The following is a 27,971-nucleotide window of genomic DNA, read 5'->3' on the forward strand; positions in this document are numbered from 1 at the left end:
TACAGCAGACCTCCAGCTTTCACAGAAACCAAGGTCTTTCTGGGAAAAGTACTTTTCTGGTACACACACTCACTTGAACAAACACACCTACCCATCCAGACATGTGCTAATGGCTGATTGAGGGGTTGATGATTTGGGCTGGTTGGGGCTGTTGGCTATTGTGATGCCTGTGTTGTGATGCCATAACATAGACACAACTAGATGACTCAACCCTCAAGACAGTCACTTTCTTCATATTTACTTTTCCATCACCTAAAATACAAAGAGACACAAGGGAAGCAAATACAACGGTGCTACATGTGACCATTATCACATTTTATTACACCAATGAGATCATTTACAATATTTACAACATTACTACCAGAATTACTAACACCTACTCCACAAACAAATAAAATCTAAAACCCAAAACCCATGTTTTCATATATTTTTCATTAGTCCAAGTTTGACGCAGTCCCTCAAAAATGATGCGTCAACATTGATGTTTTCCAGATGAATCACTTGAATGGTAGTTGTAAAACCAACTGGGCCGTGGTAGTGGGGGCCGTCTCTAAAATGGGAAACAAGCACATGAGCGGTTCTGCTGTGTCTTCGGTCCTCTTCCCCATCGTCAAGATTCCCGCCGCTTGGTTCCGTGACCCGTGGAGTAGCTGATTCAACCGGCTCTGGAAGCGACGTTCATCAGTTTCTTTCCGTTTACCAAGTGTGAGGATTCCAGCGGCTGCGTCATCAGTGAGGGGTCCCCTTGTCCCCGTCCCATCACCTGAGCGACAGAGCAGGACGTAAAGACGGCAGGAGTGGGATTTCTGTCTGCAACAGTTGGCAACCCCCTGAGCGTCACAGGCCAGATGAGAGACGAGTAGCAACAAGATGAGAACCTTGAGTTTCTGTCAGTAAAAGCAGATACAGTATTTCAGTGTTAGAACTTCATGAGAGAGAGAGAGAGACAGAGAGAGAGAGAGAGAGAGAGAGAGAGAGATTCACGTTTTTTATGTCACATGCACAAATATAGTGAAATGCCTTTCTTGCAAACTCAAACATAAAAAAAGGAGAGAGTAAGATAGAAAGAGAGATGCATAGGCCTATGTTAATATAACTTTATGGTTAATATAAAAATGAAGGCTAAAATGTACTCAGGAATTGAGGACAATTTCAGAAAGCTTTTAGTCATGTCTGCTAACAACTATCAGTTTTAGAATGTTTTCTTCAGACAAGGTCCTGCTATTTCTGAAAGATTATGACATTGCTTAATATCCTTACACCCATTACCAAAAACCCTATTCAACAGACTGAAAGGAATTCAAACCCATGAAAATATCAGAGCAGTGACTGACACGCTAAGTGCAAATAGTGGTGATCCATCTCCATTCTAAAAACACTCAATGCAAATTGGGGAGCATTAGCGAGCATTACCATTCATATTTAAAAGCATCCAAAAACTGATGTACTTTTCTGAACATCCCCTTTTGTACCTACATGACCTTTGTCTGAGGACCATAATGGCAGCTTAAATGATTCCACAGTAAAAACATCTGTAATAAAAGCTGTGTTACATAGTCGATCCTACCTTGGTGGTTGAGCACGCTGTGTCCATCCCTGGTGCTCTAGTAAGGTGCTTTGTGTTGAAACACATGTTCTGCTAAAGGCTGTGGGGTCCACTTCTACTCTCACCTCTCTCTGAAGCCAGTCTCCTTTTATAAGTCCCTATGTCGTCTCATTTACACCCTCCATAGACGTCATTAAGATATCTTTAGTCCAGTCGACGGGGACATCAACAAAAAGACTGTCCGTCAATGCTCATTTCTTTGTTGTAACGTTGGACTCGTTTGCTCATTTGAGGAGTCTATCAGAAGTCCCTAATGACTCTGATCCTGCCACAGACCATCTCTAGGATATTTCCTGGGTTTTGAATAAAGTAGTGGAATGCTATTATGTCAGGGTGGTGGTGAGCTTCGTTAGGACATAGCGCTATGATTAGCGGTGACGGAGACATGGTTAATTAGCTGCAGCAATAGACATGGTCTCATCGAAGGTATGAGGGAACACAAAGAACCATCCCTGATAACCTTTAGAAGCTGACTGACTGAATGGTCTGTAATTAGAGGGTCATGTAACAGTCCTAATGAGGGCTAATGATCATTCTCTCTATTGTATTAAATATGTGTCGCTCCGGGAATACTGACACACCTAGAACAGTGTGTTTGTTGTTTCAAACACTGTCCTTGGTGATGTTATCCCTCTAGCTATTGATCATTGGTGGTAGAGGCACCTTGTTCCCTTTTCCCTGTAGGGCGGCAGGTAGCCTAGAGGTTAGAGCGTTGGGCAGTGCTTAATTTGTAAATCTGGAGGTCCGGGGAACACATAGTGAGCGTGAGGGAGGGTTATCCGGGGGGCTCTGGGTTACTGGAACACATTGAGAAAAAAAGTGTCAAACACTATATAGCAGCGCAGCAGACAGAGAAAACAACCAAGTAGCCTACTATCTATGGTGGTGAAACGGACAGCACTCTCCAAGGTGCTGATTAAGTCAAAGCATTTTAGACGTCACTGCAGTATGCCCACATACTTGAGTGTAGCGGCGAGGCTTACACAAGTCCACATTTTCTGTAGCCTAATTTTCTAGACATCAGTGTACAGCAACATTTTTAAACGTCGCCGCAGAACACCGGCCATTTGCATGTGCACACATTCGCAGCTGTGGTGTGTGCCAGACATAGCGTTTTCCTTGATGACCAAAAAAGCTCCATTTTAGTCTCATCTGACCAGAGTACTTTCTTCCATATGCTTGGGGACTCTCCCACATGCCTTTTGGCGAACACCAAACTTGTTTGCTTATTTTTTTCTTTTTCAATTTTCAAAATCTAACTGCCTGTAACTCAGGCCCTGAAGCAAGCACTTTGAAGTTTGTGGAAATGTGAAGCAATGGCTTTTTTTCTGTCCACTCTTCTGTAAAGCCCAGCTCTGTGGAGTGTACGGCTTAAAGTGGTCCTATGGACAGATACTCCAATCTCCGCTGTGGAGCTTTGCAGCTCCTTCAGGGTTATCTTTGGTCTCTTTGTTGCCTCTCTGATTAATGCCCTCCTTGCCTGGTCTGTGAGTTTTGGTGGGCGGCCCTCTCTTGGCAGGTTTGTTGTGGTGCCATATTCTTTCCATTTTTTAATAATGGATTTAATGGTGCTCTGTGGGATGTTCAAAGTTTCTGATATTTTTTATAACTCAACCCTGATCTGTACTTCTCCACAACTTTGTCCCTGACCTGTTTGGAGAGCTCCTTGGTATGGTGTCACTTGCTTGGTGGTGCCGTTTGCTTAGTGGTGTTGCAGACTCTGGGGCCTTTCAGAACAGGTGTACAGTTGAAGTCGGAAGTTTACATACACCTTAGCCAAATACATTTAAACTCAGTTTTTCACAATTCCTGACATTTAATCCTCGTAAAAATTCCCTGTCTTAGGTCAGTTAGGATCACCACTTTATTTTAAGAATGTGAAATGTCAGAATAATAGTAGAGAGAAGGATTTATTTCAGCTTTTATTTCTTTCTTCACATTCCCAGTGGGTCAGAAGTTTACATACACTCAGTTAGCATTTGGTAGCATTGCCTTTACATTGTTTAACTTGAGTCAAACATTTCGGGTAGCCTTCCACAAGCTTCCCACAATAAGTTGGGTGAATTTTGGCCCATTCCTCCTGACAGAGCTGGTGTAACTGAGTCAGGTTTTTAGGCCTCCTTGCTCGCACATACTTTTTCAGTTCTGCCCACAAATTTTCTATGGGATTGAGGCCAGGGCTTTGTGATGGCCACTCCAATACCTTGACTTTGTTGTCCTTAAACCATTTTGCCACAACTTTGGAAGTATGCTTGGGGTCATTGTCCATTTGGAAGACCCATTTGCGACCAAGCTTTAACTTCCTGACTGATGTCGTGAGATGTTGCTTCCACATAATTTCCCCCCCTCATGATGCCATCTATTTTGTGAAGTGTACCAGTCCCTACTGCAGCAAAGCACCACCACAACATGATGCTGTCACACCCGTGCTTCACGGTTGGGATGGTGTTCTTCGGCTTGCAAGCCTCCCCCTTTTTCCTACAAACATAACAATGGTCATTATGGCCAAACAGTTCTATTTTTGTTTCATCAGACCAGAGGACATTTTTCCAAAAAGTACGATCTTTCTCCCCATATGCAGTTGCAAACCGTAGTCTGTCTTTTTTACAGCCATTTTGGAGCAGTGGCTTCTTCCTTGCTGAGTGGCCTTTCAGGGTATGTCGATGTAGGACTCGTTTTACTGTGGATATAGATACTTTTGTACCTGTTTCCACCAGCATCTTCACAAGGTCCTTTGCTGTTGTTCTGGGATTGATTTGCACTTTTCGCACCAAAGTACGATCATCTCTAGGAGACAGAATGCATCTCCTTCCTGAGCAGTATGACGGCTGTGTGGTCCCATGGTGTTTATACTTGCATACTATTGTTTGTACAGATGAACGTGGTACCTTCAGGCGTTTGGAAATTGCTCCCAAGGATGAACCAGACTTGTGGAGGTCTACAATTCTTTTTCTGAGGTCTTGGCTGATTTCTTTTGATTTTCCCATGATGTCAAGCAAAGAGGCACTGAGTTTGAATGTAGGACTTGAAATACATACACAGGTAAACCTCCAATTGACTCAAATGATGTCAATTAGCCTATCAGAAGTTTCTAAAGCCATGACATCATTTTCTGGAATTTTCCAAGCTGTTTAAAGGCACAGTCGACTTAGTGTATGTAAACTTCTGACCCACTTGAATTGTGATACAGTGAATTATAAGTGAAATAATCTGTCTGTAAACAATTGTTGGAAAAATTACTTGTGTCATGCACAAAGTAGATGTCCTAACCAACTTACCAAAATTATAGTTTGTTAACAATAAATTTGTGGAGAGGTTGAAAACTAGTTTTAATGACTCCAACCTAAGTGTATGTAAACTTCCCGACTTCAACTGTATATACACTGAGATCATGTGACACTTAGATTGCACAGAGGTGGACTTTATTTAACTAAATATGTGACTTCTGAAGGTAATTGGTTGCACCAGATCTTATTTAGGGGCTTCATAGCAAAGGGGGTGAATAGATATGCACACACCACTTTTCAGTTTTTGATTTTTTAGAATTTTTTTAAACATGTTTTTATTTTTATTTTTTCACTTCACCAATTTGGAATATTTTGTGTATGTCCATTACATGAAATCCAAATAAATATCCATTTAAATTACAGGTTGTAATGCAACAAAATAGGAAAAACACCAAGGGGGATGAATACTTTTGCAAGGCACTGTATGTGTGGGGTATAGAGATGAGGTATAGTACCTGACTTTTGCAAAAGGCTGAATCCCTCATGCCCATTTTCCTCATAGACACTGTCACTCATAACCTTTTTTCCTACTATTTGTCGACACCTTCTGGAGTTGCCTCAGAATTGCTTCATACAATATATTCCCCATTCTTGTCCTGCAGAAGGAATCCTACATATTCATGTCAGGTAGGCTGCCAGCATAAAGACAATGACAAAGTGGAAGAATTGAAGAATAGGAGGCAGGACAAACAATGAAGCCAATTTTAATGGGCCATTTTCAGGAGCTCATACAGAACCACATCACTTTGCAGTGAAACACAAGTCAGGTTATTGTTTGACCCAATTTTTGGAATGATGACCCCCAACCCAAACCCACCCTGACCTCTAACCCCTACACCCAACATTCCACACCACCTGTCTTGATCTGCAGCACAGAACAACAGGTATCAAGTCACTGTATATGTAGAAGCAATGTACTGTATATAAAATAATTGTAATATGAATATAACTAACATCAATTATAACAATCATATCAATGGGATATTTTGTTTCAGGGAGAATTATCAGAGATTAATGTAAAGGGGCTCTTCATTACTTGTACATACATACAGTATACATCTATATAGATTCATAGTTTCTCTTTTAGGTTAGGTGTGTGTTTGATTGACAGCAGGAATCTGCCCCAGGTCCATGTTCCTCTTGTGATCTTTGACCTATAGAGTCCTTTAGTCTTTTCAGCGCAGACAGGGTCGACAGACTGTTCCAGTTAAAACAGAATGGTGAGCTCTAGCTAGTAGCTACCTCTTGAGAGCTGGAGCGTGGGCAGAGTACGGCCACGCTCCCTCCATCCATGGGACGACGACAGCAACATACGGGACGTTACGCACACAGCCCCTGAAGAGGCGCTGGGGAGACCCCCTACTAAGCGTCCAGGCATGTTGTGATTGACAATTAACTAAATTAAAAATCTTAATTAAGGGCACTGTGCAAGTGTTTGGGGTCCTGTGGAGGTTGAAGTCTCCAGCAGGGGGAGCCAGCGCATCATTGCAGAGGCCAGGTAAGTAGTGACTGACAGAGATAGGCTGCAGAACTGCAGTCCTTTACTGTCTCTCTCACAGACAGCTCCCAGGTTTGTTTGTGCAGTAATGGTCCTCTATCTAGGATCCCTACAGAGCTACTAGTCCGTGTGAGCTGCTCTACGTTGTGCATTTAAAACGGCAGCCTCCTCTTCAGCGAGAAGGGCAAACGGGTTGAAGCTCAGGATGATGCATGGAAGGGCAGATCTACAGGTGTATGGAGTAAACATAAGGGAGAAGATAGAGGAGGAGAGAAGGAAAGGGTCCTGGACATGCTATGGGTATCCTAGGGGAATCCAAAGGCGAACTTGCGCGGTATGAAATGCCATTGTAAGGTGCCTGTACCCGCAGTGCTGGCACTGCCCAGAGAAAGACAGCGAGACTCTCCTGACAGACTGACTGACTCAACAATTGACTGGCTGAGAGACTGACTGAATTCACTAATATGGGTGTTATTCGCTCTTTCGAATCCAAGAGAGAGAAATAGGACAGGAGAGAGAGCTGACAGAGACATTTCTTCTTTGTCTCTAAAACAATACATTTTTAAACTTGTGTCTCTTGTCTTTTACGATGAGTTTTCTTCCCCGTCCCTTGCTCTATTTGCTGTTTCTCTTCTGCTCTCTCCCTCTCCCTTTCCTGCTCTTTTTCCTTCTCCATCTCCTTCATTCTCTCCTTCTCCATCTCCTTCATTCTCTCCTTCTCCCTCTCCTCTTTTTTCCTTTCTATCTCACTCTGCCTGTCCATCTTCGGGGGTGTTAAAGGAACCATCCATGTTCTTTGCTCTTCTCCTCTCTGCTTCTCAAGCCCCCTCTCTCTTTCTATTCTCCTCTCCCTGTCTCTCTTTGGGTGGACTCCACTGCGGGTACAGGCAACGGGTCAGCAGGAACCATCGCTGGCCGTCTCGTTCTCAGAGATGGCATCGTGGGAGCCTGCTGCCCTATACTGTGGGGGCTGTGGTGGGAGGGGAGGCAGAGACGGGCGCTGAGTCAGGGGATGGTGTTGAGTATGGAGCTGGGCCTGGAGCTGTGGTTGGGCCTTGGGCTGGGGTTCAGCCAGGTGTTGGGACAGCGGCTGGGCCTGGGGTCGGGTCTGGGCCTGAGGTTGGAGATGGTGAGGGTGGGGTGGATGGTGGGGCTGGGCCTGGTACTGGGCCTGCGCTTGCAGTGGATGGTGTTGGAGCTGAGGGGAGGTAGCTCCGTTCTTGCTCAGGCCACAGGACTGGGTGGCACAGTGGATCTGACGCAGAGTGTCCAAAGCCTCACTCTTAGCGTGCTTCAGGAGGTCCGCCTGACCCTGAGAGAGAGCGAGACAAATGAGAAAGAGAGAGAGAATGCTGTCACTCATGTGTTTTAGTAATGCCCTCTATATCAGACGGGTGTCAGAGGAAGGCCCAAACATTTTTCAGACTCCAGCCACCCAAGCCATAGATAGTTCTCTCTGCTACCGCACGGCAAGCGGTACCAGTGCACCAAGTCTAGAACCAACAGGACCCTAAACAGCTTCTACCCCCAAGCCATAAGGCTGCTAAATAGCTAATCAAATGGATACCCACTGCTGCTACTGTCTATTATCTATCCCGTTGCCTAGTCACTTTAACCCTACATATATGTATATAGCTACCTCAATTACCTCGTACCCCTGCACATCGACTCAGTATTGGTACTCCCTGTATATAGCCATGTTATTTTTACTTGTCATTCACATTCACTGTGTATTTATTCCTCGTGTCACTATTTCTGTTTTTTATCTTTAAATCTGCATTGTTGAAAAAGGATCCGTAAGTCAGCATTTCATAAGTGATCCCACACCATCATCATCGTCCTCTTTATTTCGGAACACCCCAGAGATGAAACCGGGCCAGATGGGGAGGAAGTTGTCAGGGCAGGCATCCCGCTTTATGGCGTTGTAAAGTCAATCAGGGCAGTTTCCGTGGCTGCCTTGGTTTCTGAGTGAAAGAATGGGCTACTGCAGCCCTGCTGGCTCTATTCTGTACTGTTGTGGGCCTGGATTCATCTCCGTAGACACTCAGACTGGAAAGACGTAGAAAGGGGTTCCTGGGGCTTCATCCTCAACAACAAAACAGCCCCCTCCAAAACTTGTGTCCCTAAAAAAAAACTCTACTAAAGCCACTTAACACTCCCCTCTTCTTTTCTCCCCTCTTGTCTTCTCTCTACATCCTTACCACTATCACTATCCCAGTATTTCTCTTTCTCCATGTCCTCCACCACTATCCCACCCACCACATCCCTTCACAGCCCACCTCCACAGCAACTGTCCCCTATTCTCTGATTCTGGTTGTCTCTGAGTCTCATCACCATACTCACATATTCGACCCTGCTGTCGTCAGCAGTTAGCTGGCTAAGGGAGCCTGAGAGACGTCCCTGTGGGACGATGCTGTTTGAGGCAGGGACCAGGGAACATGTCCTGTCTGTACTGGGGGTGTCTGTCTGCCTGTCTGTTTGTCTGTCGGTCTGTACTACAGTCTATTCCCATTGCCACTGGGCAGACAGGTTAGAGTGGCGTGTAGTTCAGGGGGGTTGAGGGTACAACCCTGTACAAAATGCCTCTTGTTCCCCTCTCACATGAGGGTAATGCTTAGCGACAAGTCTTCTACATGAAGGGCCTCAGAACACAATCCACTCCAACAGCATGAATAAATCAGATGTTTGAGAAATTATGTAATGTTCCCGTGTGAGTCACAAAGCTGGTGCTGCTGTGCCAGTCAGGGACTTGGCTGGAGGTACCGGAACCAAATCACAATGGGCTGAGCTCAACCATGGCTACGGGTCCACTCACCCCCGCAGCTGGCCTGGCCTGCACAGCGTTCCACTGGGGGTTAGCCAAGGCTGAGACTCCACAGCACACAGAACCACCAATCACACATCTCCATCTGTAGAACTCCTAACCAATCACAGTTGTTCCTTCCTCATCCTTAACACAGTCCATTAACCTGTTACTATAATTGTTTCTTTTTGGGAAGGTTTATCTCAACCTCCAATTTGCCTCCAGATCTGAACATATGGGTCAGAGGACTCAGTGAAACTATAGGTTAGCTGTGGAGAGAGCACTAAGCAAAGAGAAGAGACTGGTGACAGGAGGAGCTTCAACATGGACAGTCCTTTAATCATTGACTTCTAAGTTACTATGCTTCAAGAACAATACTGTATCTAGAGAATCAGACTAGCTGGTGTTGCTGGGGGGTAGGTAGTGGTCTCTACAATCCCATAGAGTCTTTGCAGCTTCTTAAGTTTCTATAAAAGGAATGTGGAACCAGTGAGTTGGGCTGAATTGAGAGGTGACTGCCTGCCTGGACTTGGGCTGCCAAGCCTGGCTGGCACACACAGACCACACTGCCTCATACCAAATGTTCACCACCATAAAGAGAGGTAGATTAGCTGTTAATGTGCCCGTGTTTGCTGTGCTATGCAGATACGGACATGCAGCCTGTACCCATAACTCACCGTACAGACACGAGGAAGGAGGGAGGAGAGAGAAGGATGAAGTGTGGAGGGATGGAGGGGGTAAGGCATTAGGTTTTGTGTGTCCACGTTAGGCTTCTTAAGTTAAGTCCTTCAGTTCTATAGAGTGAATTCAAGCTTAATTAAGATAAGACTGCCAGCCACATATGCTGCCAAAGAACAATGAGTCCAAATAAAATAGGTTGAGCAACACCCTTTTTGAAAGTGCATCTAGAACTACTATTAACCTTGTCTAGTGGCTAGCACTACCTTTGAGCGTCCTATTTCCATTCTCGCTTCTATCCTTTTCCATTTTTTCTTTAACTTTGTTTCTGGTTGTGTTTGATGCAGCCCAGACGTCTCGCTGATAAAAAGGTCCTGGGGAATCAAACGTATCCCTGGTCACATCCTCCCTCTCTCTCTGGCTGCCAGCCCGGCGGAGCCCCAAACCAGGCTAAACACACTAAACACTCAATCCTGAATAATTACATCCAGATGAGATCGAAAACACACATCACACATTCCCTCTATGTCCTTATTTGTGTCTTGGCGAGATGGTGGCGAGGCTTAGTGCTTTATCAGTGTTGCTATTACCACAGGTAATGATTCATTGAGGCTGTGAAACGAGGGCGTTGGGCCCCGCTTTATATGATTGTGGGCCTGTGTCACAGGTGAGGAGACAGGGGAGAGAGGGCAGAGAAGGGAGAGAGAGAAAGAGGGAATATAGAGGGGAGAGAGGAGACATAGAGGGGAAAGGAGAGTGAGATGAAGAGGGGAGAGAGAAGGGGGAGAGTGTGACACCAATGGACCACCTAAGGGCACGTCTGCTGGGTCCAAACTCCAGGGAGAGGGGGTGATGGTGGAGAGGGGTGGAGCCTACTGTGCATGTTGGCTAACAAATGGTGTGCGATGGTATCATCCCACATGAAAAAATACTACAGTTTAGTGTAGAATATTTCAGTACTTACTATAGAATTCTATAGTAAAACATAGTATACTGTAGAATACTATACTACACACTGTAGTATCCCTTGATCATGTGTAGTACTTACTATAGAATGTTGTAGAATACTATAGTAAATACTACAGTAATGTCTGCAAAAACACTACAGTCCGCAAAAACACTACACTTTTCAACCGTATTTAATTTCATTTACCCTACCCATTCCCTTCTCCTATATCGCAATTTGCACCATCCATAAGTGAGAATCCTACATGCCAAGTATTGACCATATATTGTGTTCTCTACAGGTTATAGAAAAGAGCAGAAGCTTTGAACTATCTGTTCAGACCCCAGTCCTACCTACCTACAGGTTCTGAAAAATGTGCTCTTTTAGTATTTCTCCAGTAGGTTTTCTGAAGGAGAAATCTATGTCAAAGATAACAAAACAGAAACACTATGGTAAATACTTGTCACGCCCTGACCATAGAGATCCTTTTTATGTCTCTATTTTGGTTTGGTCAGGTGAGTTGGGGTGGGCTTTCTATGTTTTGTGTTCTATGTTTTTTATTTCTGTGTGTTTGGCCAGGTGTGGTTCTCAATCAGAGGCAGCTGTCTATCGTTGTCTCTGATTGAGAACCATACTTAGGTAGCCTTCTCCCACCTGTGTTTTGTGGGTGATTGTTTTCTGTCTTTGTGACTGTACCAGACAGAACTGTTTCGTGTTGTTCGATTTTCGTTTATCTCTTTGTTATTTTTGTCATAGTGTTCACTTTTCTAATAAAGGCATGAACACTTACCACGCTGCATTTTGGTGTCCTCCCTTAGACGATCGTTACAATACTACAGTAATGTCAGCAAAGACCCTACAGTAAATACTACAGTCCACAAAAACACTCCAGTATACTACAATCCGCAAAAACACTGTATTAATTACTATAGTATATACTACAGTTTTCTTACACTACAGTATTTATACTATAGTTAACTGTAAATACTACAGTATACTACAGTAAACACTACAGTGAATACTATAGCAAAGTCTGCAAAGACACTACAGTGAATACTCGACCCCATCCCCTCCTCGCTTCTCCAGAACATCTCTGGAGACCTTCGCCCATTCCTCACTTCCCTCATCCCTGACCACTGGCTGCGTCCCCTCTGACTTCAAAATGGCCCGAGTCGCTACCCTCCTCACGAAACCAACACTCAACTCATCTGGCATCAAAAACTATAGACTTGCATCTCTTCTTTCTTTTCTTTCCAAAACACTTGAGCGTGTTGTCTCTGATCAACTTTCTCGTTATCTCTCTCAGAAAATACCTTCTTGACCCTAACCAGTCAGGCTTCAAGATGGGTCACTCAACCGAGACTGCTCTTCATTGTGTCATGGAGGCTTTTCGCACGCCTCGGTTCGAGGCCCTCTCCTCTTCTCTCTATATACCAAATCGCTCAGCTCCGTCATATCCTCACATGGTCTCTCCTATCATTGCTATGCGGATGACACTCAACTACTTTTCTCCTTCCTCCCTTCTGACAGCCAGGTGGCGACACGCATCTCTGCGTGCTTGGCAGATATCTCAACTTGGATGTCGGCCCACCACCTCAGGCTCAACCTCGACAAGACGGACCTGCTCTTCCTCCCGGGGAAGGCCTGCCCGCTCAAAGACCTCTCCATCACGATCTCTGCAAACATCAAAGCAGTGACTCGCTCCTGCAGGTTCATTCTCTACAACATCCATAGAGTACGACCCTACATCACACAGGAAACGGCGCAGGTCCTAATCCAAGCACTTGTCCTCTCTCTTCTGGACTACTGCAACTCGCTGTTGGCTGGGCTCCGCGCTTGTGCCATCAAACCACTGCAACTTATCCAGAACACTGCAGCCCACCTGGTTTTCAACCTTCCCAAGTTCTCTCATGTCACCCCGCTTCTCCGCACACTCCACTGGCTTCCAGTTGAAGCTCATTTCCTCTACAAGACCATGGTGCTTACCTACGGAACAGCAAGAGAAACTGCAACTCCCTACCTTCAGGCTATGCTCAAACCCTACACCCCAACCCAAGTACTCCGTTCTGCCACTTCTGGTCTCTTGTCCCTCCCACAGCTCCCGCTCAGCCCAGTCAAAGCTCTTCTCTGTCCTGGCACTGCAATGGTGGGACCAGCTTCCCACTGAAGCTAGGAAAGCAGAGTCCCTGCCCATCTTCCGAAAACATCTGAAACCTTACCTTACCTTACCTCAAACAGTATCTTAAATAATCCTCCTCTCCTAAGACCCCCCCCCCCCCCAAATGTCAAATGTAAATATACTATAGTATTTTTTCATGTGGGATGTGTTATCATGTTAGTTACTGCTGAGCCCACAGATACAGCCGTAGGCCGGAGCTGCACCATTTAATTAAGAGATTTAAGGATTACAAAGAAGGGAGGTGCTAATTAGCCAAAATGATGTAATCTCTTGGGAGAGTATAGCAGCAACATCACTTCTGTAAATTACTGGAAGTTGTTGCAAATCAATTAACCTTGTGAACTTATGCAGACTGAGGCAGTATTTCTAACGAATGACGCACTAGCCATACATTGCTAGTGTTATGTTGACAAAGTGTGTGGATGTACACTATACAGTACACTATCCATTAGTCTTTAATAGTACAGTATCTTGTCAAAGAGTTTCCTGTGTTTTAGGACGGATGGATGGATGTATTGTACTCATACCTTGAGGACGGTGATGTTCCAGGCGTAGCTCTCCATGGCTTTCTGTAGCTTCCGGCCCTTCAGGCCCTCCTTCGCCCCGATCCTGTGAAGGTCCACATGGAAGTCCAGTCCTGGACAAACACAAAGGTGAATGGTGAATGGACTGTTCATAAGGTACAGGCAGCCAAGGTCAGAGAGGTTAGGATAAAGCGGAAGTCGAATTTCGGTTGGACCTTGTGTCCATTTGGACAATAAAACAATGTTATTCATCTTCAGCTGTAGGGCTTGCTGTACCATCACCCCCCCCCCGGACGGTCCCATGGCCTGTAGGGTGTACTGTACCATCACCACCCTGGACGGTCCCATGGCCTGTAGGGTGTACTGTACCATCACCACCCTGGACGGTCCCATGGCCTGTAGCGTGTACTGTACCATCACCACCCTGGACGGTCCCATGGCCTGTAGGGTGTACTGTACCATCACCACCCTGGACGGTCCCATGGCCTGTAGGGTGTACTGTACCATCACCACCCTGGACGGTCCCATGGCCTGTAGCGTGTACTGTACCATCACCACCCCGGACGGTCCCATGGTCTGTAGGGTGTACTGTACCATCACCACCCTGGACGGTCCCATGGCTTGTAGGGTGTACTCCACCATCACCACCCTGGACGGTCCCATGGCTTATAGGGCTTACAGTACCATCACCACCCTGGACGGTCCCATGGCCTGTAGGGCTTACAGTACCATCACCACCCTGGACAGTCCCATGGCCTGTAGGGTGTACTGTAACACACCACCCCAGACGGTCCCATGGCCTGTAGGGCTTACAGTACCATCACCACCCCAGACGGTCCCATAGCCTGTAGGGCTTACAGTACCATCACCACCCCAGACGGTCCCATAGCCTGTAGGGCTTACAGTACCATCACCACCCCAGACGGTCCCATAGCCTGTAGGGCTTACAGTACCATCACCACCCCAGACGGTCCCATAGCCTGTAGGGCTTACAGTACCATCACCACCCTGGACGGTCCCATAGCCTGTAGGGCTTACAGTACCATCACCACCCCAGACGGTCCCATAGCCTGTAGGGCTTACAGTACCATCACCACCCTGGACGGTCCCATGGCCTGTAGGGTGTACTGTAACACACCACCCCAGACGGTCCCATGGCCTGTAGGGTGTACTGTAACACACCACCCCAGACGGTCCCATGGCCTGTAGGGTGTACTGTAACACACCACCCCAGACGGTCCCATGGCCTGTAGGGTGTACTGTAACACACCACCCCAGACGGTCCCATGGCCTGTAGGGTGTACTGTAACACACCACCCCAGACGGTCCCATGGCCTGTACTGTACTGCTGTAAATCTGTCCACTGCCACTGGATTGACACTGACTTCTACAGTACACAGCTACTGTAATGCTGAGTACAGCTGCTTCCCTGGACACTTTTTCAGAGTTTGAGGACAAAGTTTAAGTACAGAGCAACTTTCCACTACAAAGATGTGTCCCTACCCTTCATGTTCTGTGCTCCACTTAAAAAGTCCCCTCAACAAAGTATGCCATCGCCATTCCGGTTCCCCATGGCACACATTGGCACGCCCATTTCTCCATTCCTCCTGCAGAGCCACCCCTTGACAGGCACACGCCCATAAAACCCCACACACCACCACAGTTCAGTGGCTGAGAATCACCCTAGCCGAGACGCATGGAGAGCAAAACAAGAGAGGGAACGAGAGAAAGATATTATTAGTGAGCTGCTTCTGAGCAGTGTGTAACTGGGGCACCCAGGGGTTGTAAATAGCGATACTCACAACAATAATAACGGTGAGCAACAATAAGTGTCTAGCCAGAGGTCATTTCTCTCTTTCTCTCTCTCTGTGCCCAGCCTTCTGACACGCTCTCCTCTCATCCATCCGTCCACTTATCTACCCATCTCTCTCTCGCCTGGCTTACTGTATTGCTGCTCTTTCAAAGTGATAATAATCCCTGTTGTTATATTAAGCTGTTTTGTTCCCATTTACTTGACGATTGAATATTTTTGTACAGTGTTTCTACGAGCTGTCAGTGAAATGAATCAGTGAGATATCATATCCTGAACCTCAAGCCGTTCATTTATCTCCTTTATATTCACAACAAAACCAAAAGTAAAGGTGTCCGACTCAGTTCTTAAAAGGGGAGATCTGTAGTTGCTACATCCATTTTTGGATTTATGAATTTATATATATTTATATATATACCCGTTCATTCTTGAAGAATATATCATATAAATGAGCTTAGTTCAATTGTCAAATCCAATCAGAACCCAAAATATAAGCTTGTTTTACCAATGTTTGTAAACATTATACATGTAAACAAACTCTGCATAGCCTCATAACATGCTTAAAAATCTATTTTTTATATATTGGATGGTCAGTCCTTGCATCCATAGCTCTGTCTATGACTTTAAGAGTGCTTACATTTTTCTCCGGGCCCACCCCTCAGCTTGAGGAACCTTGTGGCACACAGCCTCTCGGACCATTTCATATCCCAATTGTCCTTTTCCCTTCCGGTGGCACACTTGTCATTTTGAACTGTCACTTCAAGTAATGCACCCCTATGGCATACTCTACTCTATCACGGCTCAGTCTCACGCTTTGCTTCTCGTGTGAAGAGAGAGAGAGAGAGAGTGAGAGAGAGACGGGCATGTCAGTACTGGGACGTGTTCAGAGAGAGACAGACGACAAGATCTTCTCTCTGCATGCACCTACACACACACACCTATGCTCCATATACACATAGGGAAAGGGGTGTTGAATGCAGTTGAATGCGTTCAACTGAAATGTGTCTTCCGCATTTAACCCAACCCCTCTGAATCAGAGAGGTGCGGGGGGCTGCCATAATCGACATCCACGTCTTGCGGCGCCCGTGGAACAGTGAGTTAACTGCCCATTTCAGGGGCAGAATGACAGATTTTTACCTTGTCAGTTTGGGGATTCGATCCAGCTACCTTTCGGATACTGGCCCAACACTCTAACCACTAGGCTACCTGCCGCCCAAGGCGAGGAGAGAAACAGGGGGAGAGATAAGAGTGAGTAGTAAAATAGAGCAAAAGAGGAGTGAGAAAACGGGACTAACGAGAGAAATGAACAGAATGGAGAAAAAGGCAGAACCACGAGAGAGAGTAACAGAAATCAAAAAAGAGAGGCTCCGAGCCGAGCTTCATTTATTTATTATGAGTGATGTGCTGGGAGGGAGGGAGCAGCCAACGCCGGATTTCATCCCAGGACACCGCAGAGAATGGGATTTTCTCTGTCCGGAACGGCGGCATTGACTAAGAAAAGACAAGGATCTCTTTATCCCCTGCATTTCCATGGTAATGGGATCCATGGTGAGAGGCTGCTAACCATACCAACGCAGCCAGAGGAGGCGGAGAATCTCACCAAGGGACAGAGAGGGGGAGGGGAGGAAGGGATATCAATAAATAAACATAGACATGTCCATGCAGCCTTTTTCCTCCTACCTCCTCCTCCCTCCTCCCTCCTCCATCAGTCCTCCTGCCCTATACCCACGCTAGCTAACGCCAGTCTACTGCTGCTGTCCCTCTGGTGCCAGGGCTGGAAAAGCCCATTAAAACTGGTGATATGAACTCCGTGGTTCTCTTAAACATGATCGCAGGATTTGAATAAGCAATTCTAGGGGTATATACATGATGTGTATGTTATGAAAAGCAACATGTATGCACGTCCACACACATTCATGCAGTCACTTGTGCACACAGCCACAGATAGCATCTGTGCGCCAGAACGTATGTCACAGATGCCTGTGTGGTCGTTCATTGGTCTGTGTTGTGGTGAGCCCTGGGGGTTTATCAGGCAGGCACCTCTGTAGGTGCATGCAGAGAGGAGTTAGCGGGGACATCTTGTCGCCTCACATCCCGCCTCACATCCCGCCTCTCTCTCTCTCATCAACACATCAGCACCACTTCCCAAATTAAATTGATTAGAAGCAATAATGGCTGGGCATAATGAACACAGAGAGGGGGTGGAGGAAGGAGGACAGAGAGAGTAGGCATTCAAACAGAGTGCCGTTTTCTCTACCGCATATAAACTCAGCAAAAAAAGAAACGTCCCTTTTTCAGGACCCTGTCTTTCAAAGATATTTCGTAAAAATCCAAATAACTTCACAGATCTTCATTGTAAAGGGTTTAAACACTGTTTCCCATGCTTGTTCAATGAACCATAAACAATTAATGAACATGCACCTGTGGAACGGTCGTTAAGACATTAACAGCTTACAGACGGTAGGCAATTAAGGTCACAGTTATGAAAACTTAGGACACTAAAGAGGCCTATCTACTGCCTCTGAAAAACACCAAAAGAAAGATGCCCAGGGTCCCTGCTCATCTGCGTGACCGTGCCTTAGGCATGCTGCAAGGAGGCATGAGGACTGCAGCTGTGGCCAGGACAATAAATTCCAATGTCCGTACTGTGAGACGCCTTAGACAGCGCTACAGGGAGACAGGACGGACAGCTGATCGTCCTCGCAGTGGCAGACCACATGTAACAACACCTGCACAGGATCATACAGCCGAACATCCCACCTGCGGGACAGGTACAGGATGGCAACAAAAACAGCCTGAGTTACACCAGGAACGCACAATCCATCCATCAGTGCTCAGACTGTCCGCAATAGGCTGAGAGAGGCTGGACTGAGGGCTTGTAGGCGACGTTATAAGGCAGGTCCTCACCAGACATCACCGGCAACAACGTCGCCTATGGGCACAAACCCACGTGTCGTTGTTGCCGGTGATGTCTGGTGAGGACCTGCCTTACAATGTCGCCTATGGGCACAAACCCGCGTGTCGTGTCTCCGTGGGGCTGCTGAGAGCCCAGCCATGTGTGTCACAGGAACATAAAGCCGCTTCAGCTTCCTGTGTTTGTAGCTCCTTCGCTATGCACTTTTTATTTTTCCATTCCATTTCGTTCCGTCTGGCCAAGCAATACCAAAACAGCCCCCTTGTCAGAAAGCATGAGCATGGGATGCAGAGGCATGGGATGGCTGCAGGACATGTCTTTTTACGACTGGGCTGGGTGAAGGGTGGGGTGGAGGAGGGTGAGGGTGAGGGAGGGAGCTGGGTGTTAGAGAAAGTGTTATGTTATGAGGCTGAGGGCCCATAGGGGTTCTTTTTTCCCCGTATCCCCACCCCCAATGTTTTCTTATTACATAACCCACCCCTTGACATCCCACTACTGACACCAACACACAGCTGTGTGACTGTATAGCTGTGCAGTTACTGGTGGGGTTTCAGCCATGCTTAGCCCAGGGCTTCTTATGGGGCTGTTCTATGGAGGAGCGGGGGAGTGCATTCTGATTCAAGCCCAGCTTTCATGCTCCACCCCTGGGTAAACGGGAAGCACGACACTGGCACAGGGACATGGTGCTGCCCACATGGAGGTGGCTGGGCATGGGCATAAGCCTGCTACTGTGTGACTGAGGGGAGGCCTGTGGGGTGCAGGCTCGCATGTTGCTTCAGTGTCTGCTGAATTCTTTGAAAGTCCCCCCAACCATCTCAGTATCACTCTTACACACTCTCTCTCTCTCACACACACACACACACAATTTAGGGGACCTAAAATTAATTTCCATTCACAATCCTATTTTCCCTAAAACGTAACCCTAATCCAAACCTAACTCCTAACCCTAACCACTAAACCCTTAACCTAATTCTAAACCTAAGACTAATTTTAACCCTAACTCTGAACCTAAGCTTAAAACAGCCTTTGTCCTCATGGGGATGTGGGAAATGTCCCCACGAGGGAGAATTTTGCTTGTTTTACTATCCTTGTGGAGACTTTGGGGGTTTTAGGTCCCCACAAGGATAGAAGAACCAGCCATCACACACACACACACACACACACAGACACACACACACACACACACACACACACACACACACACACACACACACACACACACACACACACACACACACACACACACGGGTCTAGCTTTACCACAGAGTGTGTCTTCAGTGTGTCGTCAGTCTCTACGCGTGTAAGCCCCGTCTCTGCCTGGTTCAGTTAACATATGGATGTTTTTCATTCTATCCACAGTTCATTCTGAATATTATATATATAGTGCCTTCAGAAAGTATTCAAACCCCTTGATTTATTCCCACATTTTGTTGTTACAGCCTGGATAAAATATGGATGAAATGTATATATTTTTTCCGCACCCATATCCACAGAATACCCCATAATGGCAAAGTGAAAACATGTTTTTAGACATTTTTGCACATTTATTGAAAATTAAATCCAGAAATATCTCATTTACATAAGTATTCACACACCTGAGTCAATACATGTTAGAATCACCTTTGGCAGCGATTACAGCTGTGAGTCTTTCTAGGTAAGTCTCTAAGAGCTTTGCACACCTGGATTGTACAATATTTGCACATTATATATTTTTTTAATTATTCAAGCTCTGTCAAGTTGCTTGTTGATCATTAATTGCTAGAAACCCATTTTCAAGTCTTGCCATAGATTTTCATGACGATTTAAGTCAAAACTGTAACTAGGCCACTTAGAAACATTCAATGGTGTCTTGGTACGCAACTCCAGTGTATATTTGGCCTTGTATTTTAGGTTATTGTCCTGCTGAAAGGTGAATTTGTCTCCCAGTGTCTGTTGGAAAGCAGACTGAAACAGCTTTTCCTCTAGGATTTTGCCTGTGCTTAGCTCTATTCTGTTTATTTTTATCCCAAAAAAACTCACTAGTCCTTGCCGATGACAAGCATACCCATAACATGATGCAGCCACCACCATGCTTGAAAATATGAAAGTTGTACTCAGTGATGTTGTTGGGTGGGCATTCTATGTCTGGTGTTCTATGTTGTCCTTGTGTTGTATTTCTGTGTGTTTGGCCTGGTATGGTTCTCAATCAGAGGCAGCTGTCTATCGTTGTCTCTGATTGAGAATCATACTTAGGTAGCCTGTTCCCACCTGTGTTTGTGGGTGATTGTTTTCTGTTTAGTGTATGTCACCTTGCAGAACTGTTCCTTTATCGTTTTTGTTGTTTTGTTCCAGTATTCGTATTCATTAAAAGGAATTATGAATACTTACCACGCTGCACCTTGGTCTTCTCCTTCTCCTCTATACGACGAGCGTTACAGATGTGTTGGATTTGCCCCAAACATAACACTTTGTATTCAGGACATAAAGTTAATTTCTTTGCCACTTTCTTTTGCAGTATTACTTTAGTGCCTTATTGCAAACAGGATGCAAGTTTTTGAATAATTTTACTCCTTTTCCCTCTGTTATTTAGGTTAGTAGTGTGGAGTAACTACAATGTTGTTGATCCATCCTCAGTTATCTCCTATCACAGCAATTAAACTCTGTAACTGTTTAAAGTCACCATTGGCCTCATGGTGAAATCTCTGAATGGTTTCCTTCCTCGCCGGCAACTGAGTTAGGAAGGATGCCTGTATTAGTCCATACAACTTATTATGTGACTTGTTAAGCACATTTTTACTCCTGAACTTATTTAGGCTTGTCATAACAAAAGGGTTGAACACTTATTGACTCTAGACATTTCAGGTTTTCATTTGTAATCTATTTGTAAAACTTTCTAAGAACATAATTCCACCTTGACATTATGGGGTATTGTGTGTTGGACAGTAACACCAAATCTCAATATAATTCATTTTAAATTCAGGCTGTAACACAACAAAATGTGGAAAAAGTCAAGGGGTGCAAATACTTTCTGAAGGCACTGTATATAAATATATACTGTACACTCCCCTACGCATTTATTTGGCCAGTGAAGCTAAAACATTTAATTTGGCTCTATACTCCAGCATTTTGGTATTATATGTACTATAGTACAGAATGTCGCCTTTTATGTAAAGGTATTTTCCTACATATCTGTTTTACCGTTTAGAAATGAATGCACTTCATGTATCTAGTCATAAGTATTTGGACAAATTTACTTACAGTGTCTTTCCTTTAGTCAAAATGTTTGCATTTGGTCTCATATTCTTAGCACACAATGATTGCATCAAGCTTGTGACAACAAAGTTGTTGGATGCATTTGCAGTTTGTTTTAGTTGTGTTTTGGATTATGCTGTGCCCAATAGAAATTAATGGTAAATAATGTATTGTGTTATTTTGGAGTCACTTTTATTGTAAATAAGAATAGAATATGTTTCTAAACACTAATAAATGAATGTGGATACTACCATGATTACAGATAATCCTGAATGAATTGTGAATAATGATGAGTGAGAAAGTTACAATGTCAAAGATCATACCCCCAAGACATGCGAACCTCTCACCATTACCAGGGAGGTTAGCATTTTTGGGGGGGATGCTATTTATGCCTCTTTAACAAAGCTGGAGTCTGACACTTTGTTGGGCCTTCCTCTAACACTACCTGGTATAGAGGTCCTGGATGGCAGGGAGCTCGACACCAGTGATGTACTGGGCCGTACTCACCACCCTCTGTAGTGCCTTGCGGTCGGGTGTCTTGCAGTTGCCGTACCAAGCGGTGATGCAGCCAGTCAAGATGCTCTCAATGGTGCAGCTGTAGAACTTTTGGAGGATCTGAGGGCCCATGCCAAATCTTTTCAGCCTCCTGAGGGGGAAGGGAAGTTGTAGTGCCCTCTTCAAAACTGTGTTGGTGTGTGTGAACCATGTAAATTACTTAGTGATGTGGAGGAACTTGAAACTCCCGACCCGCTCCACTACAGCCCCATCAATGTGGATGGGGGGCGTGCTCGCCCCTCCGTTTCCTGTAGTCCACGATCAGCTCCTTTGTCTTGCTGATGTTGAGGGAGAGGTTGTTTTCCTGGCACCACACCGCCAGGTCTCTGACCTCCTCCCTACAGGCTGCTTCACTGTCCAAATAAATACGTTAGGAGGTGTACACGTGTGCACTTGCTGCTTGTTTACGTGCATCTGTTTAATATCCATGAGCTTACCAGTGCAGAATGTACTATCTGTGTTATGTCTCGCCTTCAGAGGCGGGCAGATACAAATACCGCAGGTAAACAAACATAATGATGATAAATCAGGAATCCTGATGCATCTTTATCTTATCTTCTCTGCCATTTAGGAGCGCTGTCTGTCTGCAGCCGACTTTCTGTCTGCAGCCGCTCAGTACTGCAGTGGGGCAACCTGCAATTACAGCCCCACGCAGAGGATGGGGAGCCAGGAGAAAGACAATCATTGGCCCCCTAATTTGGAGCCATTTTGTACTTAAAAGATCTCATTATAGTCAATTACAACCACGCACCAAAAGCCTTAGTCACCGCTATTGTCCACAAGCCATAAAAAAAAAACAGCATTGACGATTCCCTGCTTCCATTCTCTCCCTCATTCTATCTTTCTATCTATTACTGTCCTTCCTGTCCTCTGCTCTTTTTAAGGGAATATTTCAGTTCATTCACTCCTCTTGTTCCATTCAATGCCGTCTTGCTCGGTGAGTGAATTCACATGCCGACTGACGTGTTAACTACCCAGGGCTGAGTCCCTGAAGATAAATGGTAAATTACTGGATGACGACAGCAATAGCGATGACAGTGACTATGATGAAATCCCCACATGTTCTATGTCCTGGGCCAGCAGCATTCCATCCTGCATTCCACTGCTGGCTTGCCTCTGAAGCTAAGCAGGGTTGGTCCTGGTCGGTCCCTGGATGAGAGACCAGATGCTGCTGGAAGTGGTGTTATAGAATATCTCATTGCCTTGTGTAGGGGGCTGTCTTTCAGATGGGATTTTAAAATGGGTGTCCTGACTCTCTGTGGTCACTAAAGCTCCCATGGCACTTATGGTAAGAGTAGGGGTGTTAACCCTGGTGTCCTGGCTAAATTCCCATCTGGCCTTCATACCATCATGTCCACCTAATCATCCCCAGCTTCCAATTGGCTCATTCATCCCCCTTCCTCTCCCCTGTAACTATTCCTCAGGTCATTGCTGTAAATGAGAATGTGTTCTCAGTCAATTTACCTGGTGAAAAAATGTAATAGAAAGACTGATCAGAGACCAGTTTGGGATGGGAGTGAGGGCGGGCAGTGTTATGCCCATGTTTGTCTGGGTTTGGTGAAGCTCTTGACCCGTGGCATAGACTGGTCCAAGATCTGTTTGTGCTGTCTTGCTGACCTTAGGAGACAGCACTTTACCAGGCTATGTCACTGGTAAAGTGAATACTACAAAGCCTTACCTGCCCGTTGTGCTTGTGTAAGCTTGGAGTAGACCACATCAGCTGACTCAATCAGCGTCCGGCTCGTCTGAATCATCTACAGAGAAATAAACAGGGGACAAGATTAGGCAAAAGGAAGTGAGGTCGTACAGTATCAAGCAATTCCTGTGTCGGAGGGGGACTTCTTATGTCATGAGTCCTACTGTAGACAAGGCTAAACAGGACAATGGAAACACTACCTCTTAGTAAAGAATAACACAGAATTATCATTGAATGTACGCATAGCCAAACATGGGGGAATACCATAGGAATAGTGAATAACAAAGTCTGGAGGGAAATACTTCTCAGAGACATTCGATGGAAGAGAAAGAGGGTACGTCAACATTTCTCAAAGTCCTTTGATCATTTGTTCTTTATAAACTTTTTTCTCCCTCTGCTATGCCCAGACCCTGGGAATCACACCCACGGAGATAGAGACAGACAAAACACACACACCCACACACACAGAGTCAGACAAAACACATGCACCCACACACACACAGTCAGACAAAACACATGCACCCACACACACACAGTCAGACAAAACACATGCACCCCCACACACACACAGAGTCAGACAAAACACATGCACCCCCACACACACAGAGTCAGACAAAACACACGCACCCCCACACACACACACACAGAGTCAGACAAAACACACGCACGCACACACACACACACACACACACACAGAGTCATGTGGTGATACAGTAGAGGACAGGAGATGAGAACAGTCTGGTTGCATCCTAAATGACACCTTGTTCCATATTTAGTGCACTACTTTTGACCAGAGCCCATAGGGTTCTGGCCAAAAGTAGGTCACTACATAGAGAATGGGGTGCCATTTTGTGATGCAGCCCCCGTCTGGTCCCCTACCTGTGTTCCTGGAAGCATTGAGCCAGCCTTACAGCTTTAGCCCAGTTCCAATCCCCAACCCTGTGACCTGAACTGAAAACCTTCTGCTTTTACAGCCTCTCCCTCCCACGGACAGTGAGAAGCAGCTGGCCTGACCCAGCAATCAGAGCACAGAGACAAGAAGCAGGCCACTGTGTGTGGGCTGGTACAGGGCCAATGGATCTGGGATCATATTGGTCAGCAGACAGGACAGGGGGCTGGCTCCCATTGGCTCAGGCTGAGCTGGGTCTCTCTGGCCTGGCCTCAGGGGCACTGACCACAGAGTTTGAATCTGCTGATGCTCAGTTCACTCCTAGGTTACGGCGCCTGCGTCCAACCAGCCCACGTGAGTACAACCATGAATGTGTTAATGGCTAGGGCTGGTACACACACACACACACACACACACACACACACACACACACACACACACACACACACACACACACACACACACACACACACACACACACACACACACACACACACACACACACACACACAAACGGATACACACACACCCGCACACACTGGAGCCTCTGTTCTTGAGATTGGGGCGTGTGCCAATGGACTAATCTTTGGAAGCACACAGTAACACTCAGCTGACTGACCCTGTGCTCAGGACAGGCAGCCTCTGTCTCAGACACACTCAGCCTCACTGTAGATTCATCTCCTCAGCTGTCGGGACTCTGCTAGCTGACGCTGGGAGGCTGGGAGCACAGGAATGTTGCAATGGAACAGCAGCAGAATTATTTTTAGGCCCTTCATTTAGGCTCTTCATTAAAGCCCTTCACATGTGAATGTAATGTACTGGGGCCATAAGAGGTACTCAAAGACAAGCACGCCCAGGGAGAAAGCTGATTAAAATACAAAGCTATTTAGAGCCTCAGCTATGGAGCTTATATGAGGTTGTTACACTCTAGGTGTCAGCAATAGGAGTGACTGGGATATGAACAGTAATGTCATGTAGCTACAACACCACAACAGCTCTCTGATGACCCAGTTCAACAGGTCAAACCAATCTCCATCAGGGGGGTGGAATAGTGGGGTGTTGACTTGCTCTGAGCGCTGGGGGGACTTTAACCCCCCCTGTGTTGGCCTGTACCAGTAGGTGCCTGGTGAATAATGAATAAGCTGGTTGTTATCACAGATCAGACAGCAGCCAGGATGGAGAGTGACGGCTTGGGGAGGCACAGGGCATGATGGGATGCCGTGCGGAAGCGCAGCAGGGTGAACTGCTCCGGGATGAGTTAGCGCTTATCACAGCGCTGCAGTAGCTATAGTAAATGGTTTGTTCACTCCCTGTGGTGGAGGTCATCTGTGGCATGTTTCCTTGCTGTGTCTTAACACTGATATTATTATTTGAAGGCATAGTGTGCAACAGACTCTTAAGACTGTATAGTGCACAAGGGTGTTGTAGCATGTTACCTTACCAGGTTGTGATGCGTTTTCATTTCATAGCACCTTTTTAGTGAATAATGTTCACACGCCTATTAACCGTAAATGAACGTTGCGTATCTCTCTGAATACAACATCGACCTCAACAGAATGGTAGCTCTGTAGTGTATGTTATGCCTATGTGGTGCTGCTATAGCGTACCATGTCGTAGGCGTTGAGGACCTTGCGGAGCAGCTCAGGGACGGGCCCTTGGGCCTCCATGGTGGGGTAGGCTTGACTCAGGTCCACGGTCACCCTGAGCGCTCGCTCGCTGTTCATCAGCCACGTGGACACGGTCAGGATACACTGCTTCATGTTGGCCGCCGGCGTCAGACCACACAGCTCCTTGAACGACACCATGGCATTCTGGTAAATAAACAGAGAGGATCATGGATGAGGGTTAGCATCACGGAATCTTGGTAAATATTGAAAGGGATTGTAAGGTAGCGGACCCAAGGGACAATTCAAACACAGAGAGGATGTCTCGTTGATTCTATGATGATCATTGGACAAGTTTACCATTATTACTACATTGCCCACAGCAACTTAAAAAACAAAAATCATTGTGACCAAAATGTCCCACAAGACCGTACTCTACACATGAGATAAATGTGGTCAACCGTATCCTGATACTCTCCTCACGTCCGAGAAAACCTCAGGAGAGAAAGAACAGTCCTGATTGCGTTTGTGTTCATTAGTGAACCTAGCGGTTCCCATGACATCACAGCCTGCTCGTTCAGTGGTGCAACGCGGCCCTGGAGCCTCCACCGCAGTCTGTCTGGCCTTGCTCTGCTCCCAGCCTCTCTGCTCTCACATCCCCTGGCCTGGCCCTGACACAACGCCTGCCTCTCTGCCTGCACCTCCAGCACTGCGTGACTATTCACATCACAGCCCAGCATTGTTCTCTCCAGCATGGGAATCTGAGCCCTGATTCGGGCCCACCAGACTATTCACACAGTACATCACCATTCACTGGCCCACCCAAATAAACAGGGAAAGAAAAAAAGCAATGAGGGATGAAAGACAGAGACCAACATTGGAAAGATAGAGTGAGAAGGAAAGAGAGGGATAGAAAAGGGAGAAGGGAGGGAGGGAGAAAGAGAGACAAGTGGGGGGAAATCAGTCGTAAGAGAAAGAGGAAAAGAGGGAGAAAAAAGGGAAAGATAATAAAAGAAGGATGGTGAGAAACAACAGACGGAGGGAGGAAGAGTGTGTGGTGATGGTATTTGGGAAGCGGTCAACAAACCAGACAGTGTAGGCAGTGTGGGAACGGGGCTGTGTCCCCTGCAGGACCTCCAGCCCAGGAGAAAGGCTCTTTCTCCCCCTGGAGGATGGCTGTCATTTTGTGGGCTGACCTTCCTGGACATAGGCATCTGTATGCACACACAGCCTCAACTAAAGCTATTAACACCCTTCGGCTGAGGAAGCAGAGCCAAGGAGAGCAGCTTTTACTGTTGAATGGGAAATGGAGGTGACATGTGTATGGGTTTACTCACTGTGGTGTAGGTGTAGATGTGTGTGTGTGTGCACGTGCCAGTGTGTGTGTTTGCGGAAGAGTGTGTGTGTTTGTGTATGCATGCGTGTGTTTCTGTTTGCCTGTGTGTGCGCATAGTACACTTCTGTGTCTGTCTCTGTATGTTTGTGTGAGTACACGCCACTGTGTGTGTGGTTGTTGTTGCTCTATAAACTCCATACTGTATCCAGACTGCAGGCAGGGCTACAGAACCAAACAGAACAGTTAGCCACCATCTTTAATTATCCTCATCCTTTCCTCCTCTACCCCTCCAACATGACATTCCCCAAATGAGAACTGCGTGTCTGGTTTCACTGCTGTTTTTGTTCCCCTCTTTCTCTCCCTTTCTTTCTCTTCCTCTCTCTCTCTCTTTCCCCCTCTCTCTCATCTCTTTCTC

At 46.1% G+C, this 27,971-nt stretch overlaps 2 protein-coding genes across 2 annotated transcripts in view; both read right to left on the minus strand.

Moving 5' to 3' along the window:
* Positions 1-300: 300 nt before the first annotated feature.
* LOC120044532 (orexin-like) lies at positions 301-1,668 on the minus strand. The gene is made up of 2 exons (XM_038989189.1): positions 1,568-1,668; positions 301-887 (listed from the first exon to the last, which is right to left on the minus strand). Exons 1-2 carry the CDS (start codon positions 1,631-1,633, stop codon positions 498-500), a joined length of 456 nt encoding a protein of 151 aa, XP_038845117.1. The 5' UTR covers positions 1,634-1,668; the 3' UTR covers positions 301-497.
* A 4,063-nt stretch (positions 1,669-5,731) lies between these two features.
* LOC120035901 (inactive phospholipase C-like protein 2) overlaps positions 5,732-27,971 on the minus strand; it is an 81,671-nt gene continuing 59,431 nt past the window's right edge. Inside the window, exons 3-6 of the mRNA XM_038982368.1 lie at positions 26,224-26,427; positions 23,710-23,785; positions 13,525-13,634; positions 5,732-7,703 (exon numbers count right to left, since the gene is read on the minus strand). Of these exons, the coding sequence (XP_038838296.1) occupies positions 7,287-7,703; positions 13,525-13,634; positions 23,710-23,785; positions 26,224-26,427 (807 nt within the window). The 3' untranslated portion in view covers positions 5,732-7,286. The remainder of the gene's footprint in view (positions 7,704-13,524; positions 13,635-23,709; positions 23,786-26,223; positions 26,428-27,971) is intronic.

This window comes from Salvelinus namaycush, chromosome 3 (assembly GCF_016432855.1).
Source record: "Salvelinus namaycush isolate Seneca chromosome 3, SaNama_1.0, whole genome shotgun sequence".
In the NCBI taxonomy this organism is placed as follows: Eukaryota; Metazoa; Chordata; class Actinopteri; order Salmoniformes; family Salmonidae; genus Salvelinus; species Salvelinus namaycush.

Coding starts and splice junctions, on each gene's coding strand:
- LOC120044532 (XM_038989189.1), bottom strand. CDS start 1,633: ATGTGTTTCAACACAAAGCACCTTACTAGAGCACCAGGGATGGACACA. Junction 888..1,567: donor CAGCGTGCTCAACCACCAAG/GTAGGATCGACT, acceptor TTTTACTGACAG/AAACTCAAGGTTCTCATCTT.